General features: G+C 43.1%; 1 protein-coding gene across 2 annotated transcripts; it reads right to left on the bottom strand.

Annotated features, from left to right (window-relative positions):
• Nucleotides 1-5,860: 5,860 nt before the first annotated feature.
• LOC111944063 (zinc finger protein 541-like) lies at nt 5,861-8,816 on the bottom strand. Of its 2 annotated transcripts, XM_086868071.1 has the most exons (5): nt 8,665-8,816; nt 8,235-8,323; nt 7,617-7,700; nt 6,731-6,894; nt 5,861-6,266 (listed from the first exon to the last, which is right to left on the bottom strand). In XM_086868071.1, exons 1-5 carry the CDS (start codon nt 8,726-8,728, stop codon nt 6,170-6,172), a joined length of 498 nt encoding a protein of 165 aa, XP_086724197.1. In that variant the 5' UTR covers nt 8,729-8,816; the 3' UTR covers nt 5,861-6,169. The 2 variants fall into 2 exon arrangements, with proteins under 2 accessions (XP_086724197.1, XP_086724198.1); XM_086868072.1 differs by lacking the exon at nt 6,731-6,894.
• Nucleotides 8,817-8,987: the final 171 nt, after the last annotated feature.

The following is an 8,987-nucleotide window of genomic DNA, read 5'->3' as shown; positions in this document are numbered from 1 at the left end:
GAAACTGCAGAGCTGAAGCTGCAAGATGCTGTCCGGCTGTACAAAGGGGAAGTAGAACATCTCCTTATTCAGGAGAATTGCCTCCCCGCCACCACCGGGAGGCAGAAGAAGACCCCCTAGCAACAGGAGGCGCAGGCGCTGATGTGATCCAGGAAGACACAGAGGCAGAGACTGTATAAAAAAGGGAACCTCCTCAGCCAAGGCTGAGCGTGTGGGACGCTTAAGAGGAAGTGTCCTCCGGCTGCCCCAGCTGGCTTTTGCTTGCTTTACTGCTTGCTGGATTAATAAAATTGGCTTTCATTAATTATTGTTTAAATTGTCCCTTTTATTTTGTCACGCCAATTTATAACAGTTAGAAGAAGAAGTCTGTGAAGCTAAACAGTTAGATATTACCCAGAGGGTAAAAAGGTAATAAATGGGATTCATCTCATGTCAACACTAGCCTGGCCTTTCTTGTTTAACTAATTATAGCTCACACAAAGAAAAAATTGCCTCTACGTTTACTTTCAAGCTTTTTATAAAAAACGCAAATGTTTTAGACAATGCCAATAAAAAATCCTGATGTGATGTTTTCACTGTCCTGTGCTATTAAGAAGTCCTTCCAAGTACTACTGATAACTGAGACAGCAGTCTGCACCAAAGCAAGAGGGTAAATCCATGCCACACCAGTAAAATCAAAGGAGCAGTGAAGGAAGCTGAAGAAGGGATTGTAACATCTAAGCCGGGTGATACCAAATTGAGTCTTAAGTGGGGACTTGGTGGTAATGAGCTAGGCCAATCCAAATGATCCAAGGAATGTACAAAAAATCCTGCCTATCTGGGAAGTAAGGCTTAGTTTATGTCAGTAGTTTCAAGTGCCACCTAGACAAGTTCTGAGACTCCTTCAATACCCACCTTGGGGAGGAATACTTCTACTTTAGACAGGAAGACCGGACTGTTTCAGTCAAGAGATCCTCATGTTCTGCCTTTAACCTGTGACTTATATAAAGCAGGGGATGGAATTACAACTTCCTTAAGTGCCATCCCATACACCCTGTCTGAATCATGCTAATACTAAACATACTAGCTGAGTTAAATTGTGGAAAACTTAGTATTGTAGTTCACAAAGTTAAAGCTCCTCTCATTGCATGAAGTATTGTATTGTGCCAAATCTATTGAGAACAATTGAAATAATAACTTTGCTTTGTGGATGGGAATTACTAGTGCCTGTTGAATGGGAAATACCTGAGGAATGGTGAGAAACTATGGTTAAGAGGTGTCAAAAGCAATTTGCCTGGAAATTGCAAAAGAAAAGAAGTAAGGAGGAACTAGAGGGCAAGACCGGGTTGGCCGCTGTAGTCGGCACCAAAAAGATCCTGTACAGCTGCTATGGGCTGCAGCCCCATAGGGAGGGGAGGGGAGGGGAGGGTATAAGCCATACCCAACCTCTGTTATTCCTTCTTCTGTCACTTGTACTTTGCCTTTTCCCTTTCAAGACACTGGCAAAGCCATGTTACAAATGCTTCCGAAAGCTTTGCATGAAAAACCACCAGAGTTCCTATTTTATTCCTCACACCCAGTCAACAGTCACTGTTATGTGCCACCAAAATGAAATACTTGTATGCAGAAATGGGAAAAAGTATTAGATTACAGAAAATCTAAGAACAAGTGGTAACAGCTTGGCAAACAAATGTCCAAAAAGAGAAAAATGGATTTGTTTCACATTTGCCATTAAGGGAAAAGTCCAAGATTTGGTAAAGGAAAAACTGTCAAGAAAAAAGACAAAGCCAGCATAGCAATCTAGCCCGGTATTAACCTCACGTCGGGACCTGTATACAAAGCTTAAACAGCAGTTAAACAGAGAAATAGATATCTCAAAATTAAGAAAGAACCTGTTTGTAAAATTAGGGGAAAGGTTAAGTAAGGAACTTAATATAACTGACTGCTGAGTCTGTGGAGGGACTTTGATGACAGAGTGTTATAAATCCATATTGTGATATTGACTTTCACAAGTATTAGGATGAGTATTGTATGTTAAATGCTCTGCAGCTCCACTTCATTTCATTTCCTGAGAGTTCCATAACAGTTTACTTCAAATAACAATTTTCTATCTTCAGCCTTCTTGGGTCCTAATATATCCATGTAAATTCTGTTATAAATGACAATATAATATTGGCTCTTGCATTTATGTATTAGCTTTTGCATGTTGTTAATAATCACAAGTATTTTGATATAGTACAATTTACAATTCCTAGATATGAATATTCCTTTAATTTAACTGCTTGTTAGTATAATATAATCTATCAGTTTATTTCTATTTAATTTATGTTTATGTTTATTTATATTTATTTATATAAAGTTTATATAAATAGTAGTGTGATAAATAGATATTATATCCTAGGCCTTAGCAAAATATTAAAATGGAGACTATGAAATGTTAAAATGCAGTTATGTAATGAACCCAGAGAATGGTGTAAAACAATGATGTTGTTTCTCACATCTGCAGACAGGCCTCTCCAAGTAATAAGATAACAGTGACAAAAAACAGAGCACCAGAGAAGAATTTATTGACTTCTCCTCATTACCAGGGAGTGGGAAGCAACAGGATGGAACCACAAGAAGAAATAAAATATATATTTATACTTAATCTACAGGATGTCATACAGACAAGTCAGAGGTTAAAAGCAAACAGAAGAGTTCCTGAAACATCAAAACCTCACAAGAATGTTTGAATAATATATAAACTTATGAATATGCATGTACCCCCATCAGTGGAATAGTATCTAGAGAACACTGTTTTAAGCTAATGATGTGTTCTTTGGCCAATTGCCAAAAACACCCCAGCGCTTGATATTGTCCCTTTTTATCCCGTATTAAACTTCAAAATTTTAAAGAGTGAACTTTGTTTTTCACAATTCTAACTCCAAAGTAGTGTTGTGTGGCAGAATAATACTGGAGATTGTGAAAAACAAAGTTCACACTTTAGAATTTTTAGTAAGTTTAATGAGGGATAAGAAAAGGGGCAAAAGTATCCAGCACTAAGGTGTCTCTGGCCGGTTCGCCAGAGAGCATGCTGTAGATTTGAAACAGTGTTATCTTTATACTGTATCATTCCTGAGGCTCATGCATATTCATGTGTTTTAGTATTCAAACATTCTTGCCAACAATTGATATTTCAGGCTCCCTTCTTGTTTGTTTTTTAACCTCTGACCTGCCTGCAGGATATTCTATTGATGAGGTCTTCCCGTGTTCCCATCCTGTTGTTTCACACTTGCCAAGTGTGAGGATGGAGAAAACCTTCCTGCATGCTTATGCTCTGGTTTCCATCATCCTTATCACATAGGAAATATATATCTACCACTGTGCTGACGAAGGTGAGGAATGCCAAAGACTTTATGGCTGGGCTGCTGAAAAACATATGGCCCAACCATCTTTCCTAGGGAGAAGGAAAACTGGGAGTTGAGGAGTAACAGAAGCTTTTGAACCTTCATTTCTTTCAGTCTGCTCTCCAGGAAATGTCTCTAGGAAAAATACATTTCTTTAAATTCCATGACAAGTGGAAGAGTTGAAGCAGTGGAAAACAGGCAAACAGGAAAACATTGAAGAAATCTTACAGCCTCTGGCCTGGAGGAACCGTCTTGTTGACTGTTAGGTTTCCTCCTGACTTAAAAACCAATGAATTTGCTTATGCTAGCAACACTTCACAGAATCCTGCCATGTCACCAATAACAGTGCCTGCACTAGGGCTCCTCTTGAAATAACCTAATATTAAGCTGAGAGCTGAAATGTGTTACAGTATCTGGGAAAGCATGAAATGCCAGACTGCAAGCATTCAGTTAATCTACATGCACACTAATCCCTGCATGTAGTTGAGGAAACAAGATCATGAAAGCCTATGGGCTAGAAACTAGAAGTCCACAAATCTACAAATAACAGGTCAGATTTTAAAAGGGATTGTCGCTGTTGGACACTAAATGATTCACACAGACACAGCTCAATGTATGATAGAAAAAGAAATGGCCTTCCACCTTGTTTTACTACTTAGGTCCCAGACAGGGCAAAACAGGGCCAGTTTTACTGCTTTCCTGCCTCATGTTAGGCAAAAGCAAATCTTGCTTCCTTCCCAGCCTGCTTGTTGCACACACACAGCGGCAAACCCCAGGGACAGCTGTAACAAGGCCCAGTGCAAAGCAGATGCTTTGGAGGCTCCAAATCCCACCTGCAGCGGCTCCGTCAGACAAGAGCAAGCTTCTGTCAGCATCCCAGCACCAGCCTGGTAGTTCCCCCCTCCCTCGTCTCCTCTCCATTCTCCCCAGCCCCTGCTCCCAAGACCTTGCCAGGCCATGCCATTTGCTGGGCTAGATAAAGGAGTGTCCTGGGGTGACTTTATGATACTGGTATCCCCAATCGTCTGGTTTATGTTATATATTAAGTCCTGCACCTTTAAGACTGTCTTTGAAAGCAAGAGAGGGGAAAGAAGAAGCGCGCAGTGTGTTAAGGAAAACATCACTCCCACGCACCCCGCTCCTGGACTGTGGTGTCTGCAGCACGGACAGACAGCGGGACAGAGCTTCTCTCTGACTTTTAGTTAGTTTTAGCTAGCTGAGGCAGAGGAGTTCCCTGGACCCTTGTTTTTTTTCAATTTTCTTGGATCTGTGCAAGCCTGCTCTGGACTGAACACCCAGCCAAACCCCGGGAGCTCACGCCTGTGGCCCACCGGGGCCTGGGCCTCGGCACTTTCCAGCGCCAGAGGGACTGATAAGAACCTGAGCGAGCCGAGCTGCACCACATGAAAAAAGACCTTTCTTCCTAGACTTACCATCCCATCGAACAGCAAGAGGTTTTATTATTTAATAATTTTATTATTTAATATTACTCAATTTTCTGTTAAATAAACAGCTTTTTCCACTTCTCTCCACGGAATTTTTTTTTTTTTTTTTTTTTCCCTTTTCCCGGACCCGTTGGTGGGGAGGGGCATTTCCCTGTGGAGATCCCCATTTGGAGTTTTCCTTCCTGATTTGCCCTAAACTAGGACAAGGAGCGAGTTTCCTGCTCCTTTGGTGCAAATACCAAAGCTGTGAGAAGTGAGAGGATAATGTTCACTCCCGCTTTGCTTGATCTAAGGAGGTTGGTGGAGGCCCAGAGCGGGAGGCTGGTCTTTGAAAGAGAAACCGAAAGTGAGCTGCTGCTTTCTTGGTTGTTAATGCACGTGGATGTTAATGTTATAGAATGGCAGAGGTTGGAAAAGTCCTTGAAGGTGGCCAAGTCCATCTGTCCAGCAAAATGGAACAAAGCTGTGTTCCTTGATGACCAAAAGTACTCAAACCCCCGGCTTTTATCCCTCCAAGTATAATGAGACAAGCCCACTCACATAGATGCAATTCATTGAATTGAACAAAGCCTCCCTTTTCACTGCAAGCTGAGGTTTTTAGGAATCCAAGGATGAAAGCCCACCATGATTCCACTGGCACCATGGGGACACACCTTTGGAAGTCCTGCCAGCTGGGGAAGGGGCTGGGCCTGTGGGAGGATGCACGTGCCCAGATCCTTCTCAGGGCCAATAGCGTGTTTGCAACACCAAACAAATGGAACAGACATTGCTGGAGTGATTTCAGACAGACAAAAAGACAAAATGGAACAAACTTTGCTTTAATGAGAAAGACAGCTTTTGTCTTCATGAAAACAAGAGAACAAAAGATGGAGCTTAACGAACAACACCAAAGCTCTTACATTGACTGATAAGAATCGAACAATAATAATCTAATAAGCTAATAATCAAATCTAATAATCAAATAATAACAATATAATAACCTACTAACCTAATAATCTAATAATCAAATAATCTAATCATCATAATAATCTAATAATCCTAATAAATCTTTAAGAAAGCTAATGAATCTCAACTAACAAATTGAGAAATGTCACTAGTAATCGAATCTAATAATCTAACAATAATAATCTAAGAAGCTAATAACCTAATAATCTAATAATCTAATGATAATAATAATCCTAATAAATCTTTAAGAAAGCTAATGAATCTTAAGTAACAAATGGAGAAATGTCTATCTAGTCAACTAAACAGAAGAATGAATAATCCTAAAAACTTAAAAATCTTAAAAAACTTAAAAAACTTATTTCTATCTAGACCATCTGGCAGATAATTTCTGTTAGCCCCAGACAAGTGGCAGGCTTAATTTGTTCTTTTCTTCTTGGGGAGAGGCCCTGCTTCCTTCCGTGCACGATGTCTTCTCCTATGTGCGTTCCTTTCCTGCACGGTTTCAAACACCCTGGAAGACAGGAAACAAAGCAGCCATTGTTAATTCAATGCACACCATTAAAGCGAGCTCCAAGATTTCCATTTCTCCGTGAATTTCTGTCTTTTCTGGCTGTGGCACCTCTGTAAATTGGTCAGAAGCATAAATCTGATCTTTCTTGTTGCAGTTCCTTCAAATGTCTTCCTCCTCTCGCTTCATCTTCTTTTGGATTTGATCAGCACCATCAAAGCAAGCTTTGGTCTACCTATTCCTACTTGTGTACGAATTGTGTCTTGGTGGGGCAGGGCAAGGTTTCCCTGGGAATGCTGGGCTTTAGCTAAGCTCTTTGGGGTGAAAGTGGCTTGTAAGGCTTTGCACGGCGGTGAGAGGCGGTCCTGCGAGTGCCCTCAGCTTCCCCTGTGGTGCCTTTGAACACGGTCAGCCTGTTTCAGTCCAAAGGCGCAGGCTTTGAGCAGAAAGAGGTAGAACTTGCGCACCGTTTGCACTGGCCGCAGGGAAAGGGGCCTCCCGCCGAATGGGGTGGCTGGGGCGCTTGGCAGCAGGGACACTCCGCGTTGCGGGCCCTCTTGCGGCTTCTCTTCCCTGTCTTCCCGTTCTCCTTTCTGGGAGGGCTTTGGCTCCTCTTTGGTTCGCTCACAGTCTGGAAATCCAAGAATCCTGATCAATTTTTCCTTCCTCTCACAAAGCTGGAAATCAGAGCGTCCAGTGCCAGAATCTATTGGCCTAAGCAAATTCCTCCCAAGCCTAAAGAGCTGGGAAAACAGCTGGATTTGGGGGCGGGCTGCAGCGGAATGCAAACACAGCACTTGGAGGAAAAAACGCCTCCTTTCTACTGCCTGAAGGGGTGGGATCCATACGTGGGTATCTATAGTTCTCCTTTTCTTAATTGGACCTCTCTGCCCAGCATCTGTTTACCCCTACTTTTCCTCCCTGTCTAGGGAATGACTTTTAAATTCAGCCAAATTCCTAAAGACACATGGTTACCCAGTTTCTACTGCCCACACTAATCTCTCTCTCTCTCTCTCTCTGTGTCTGTGAAGCAAATTCTGGTTTGTCAGTAAGGAAAGTTTCAGCAGAGCCACAGCATGGGCAGCTCCTTTTTGGGGAGTACACTGGGATGCTACAAAAGGTCACTGAACATCTGCAGAATCTCCACGAGCGCAGCCAGGATTACTGATGTTTTGATGTTTTGATGTTTTGATGTTTGATGATCAAGGCCTGGGCAGCATCTGCTGCGCCTTTCCAGTGTACGGGACAATGTGATCCTGGCAGAGCGGTGCCTCCCAGGCTTGCCAGCAGGTTTTGTCCCCTTCTCCCAGTTTCTCCACCCTCCGGCCTTGTCTTGATTTTCTTCCCACTCACCTGAGCAAGACTTTTGGCAAGTTTATGTTCTTTCTTCCAGGTGTAGTAGTACTCCACACACTGTGCCACAGTCTTGCTCTGAACCTGTTGGGAAGAGAAGAAGAAGGAATCTAAAATGGCCATCCTGTAGGGTGCATTGGAGAACAATTGGAGAGTTCTGGAGTCACCTAGGAAGCAAAATGATGGAGTAAATTGAGTAGGGTGTAAAATGAAATAAATAGGGCGTAAAAGAGGCCTTGTGCAATGTAATATACAGTGTATGATGCTGTGTGGGAAGACATGCGATGCACAGATCAACAACAAATCCATGTAGCACAGTTTTTCTTTCCCCCATTGGGCTCTCAGCTCTCCCAGCACCATCTGCTGTGGAAGCATCAGCGCACCTAGGAGACCAAATCTGACAGAATAAGCCTTTGTGTTCCGAAAGAGCTTGGAGGAAAGGGCCTTTGAGGCAGAATCACCCCTCTCTTGCAGGCCTTTGATGTCCCGTTTCATTATTACTTGATTATTTCGGGTATTTGAGAAGAGAGAGAGACTGGATTCCAGCATCTGGGAGCAGAAATAATCAACATTTCCTCCTGATGATCTTCTAGGGTCAAGAATGTCCTATGGCTTTACCTGCTTCTGGATGAGATGAAAATCCTTGCCATAGGTGTGAAAAGCCTTTTCGAAGGACTCCTTCTCCTCAGGTGTCCATATGTCAGAGTCTGGCAAAAAAAGCAGCAGGTAAATTGGTCCCTCCATCCACTTGGAGTAGATCCCACTGGCTGCCAAAACAAAATTGGCGCCATCCACCTTTCACCTGCGTACATGTCTGCTCCCTTGGAAAGTAATGAAGACAAGAGCAGGCATTCCCCAGGAAGGAGGAAAAAAAAAAACTCATGGAAAACTCCAAGGAAAGCTGAAGGGGGAGATGCTGCTGCTTTCCCCTGCCCCAGGCAAGAGGAGGCCTTGTGATGGCATTATTTGTTGGAGCACAAATGCTTGCCATGGCAATTAAGGGGACGGCAGTATCTGTCAGTGAAGGAACAAGCTGTGCTTCGCTTACCTGCGTAATGATAATCAGCCAAGGGGTGGCCTTGAGGTGTGGGAGGCCCCCCTGAGAGCAACATGTCCAGAGCCTCCTGCAGGATCAAAGGGAAAAAGGCTTAACTTCCCCACCATAGAAAGGAGCCAAAGAACCATCAACGCTACCTTTCAGCTACTTTGCCTCTTCAGGGGTTCAGTCCAGTGGATCTCATATGGGTTCAACACTGGGGTTTGCTCCCAAACCTTCCTTTTTACTGCCCAACTCTTTGATCCTGCTCCCCTAGAGTGGCACGTTGCTCACCCACTCAATGCTTCTCCTGAGCCCAGAATTGCCTCCGCTCA

Source organism: Cyanistes caeruleus, chromosome Z (assembly GCF_971803275.1).
Source record: "Cyanistes caeruleus chromosome Z, bCyaCae1.hap1.1, whole genome shotgun sequence".
NCBI lineage: Eukaryota > Metazoa > Chordata > Aves > Passeriformes > Paridae > Cyanistes > Cyanistes caeruleus.
This window is presented reverse-complemented; position numbering and strand designations above follow the sequence as displayed.

Coding starts and splice junctions, on each gene's coding strand:
- LOC111944063 (XM_086868071.1), bottom strand. CDS start 8,728: ATGTTGCTCTCAGGGGGGCCTCCCACACCTCAAGGCCACCCCTTGGCT. Junction 8,324..8,664: donor GGCTGATTATCATTACGCAG/GTAAGCGAAGCA, acceptor TTTTTTTGCCAG/ACTCTGACATATGGACACCT. Junction 6,895..7,616: donor TTGCCAAAAGTCTTGCTCAG/GTGAGTGGGAAG, acceptor TTGGATTTCCAG/ACTGTGAGCGAACCAAAGAG.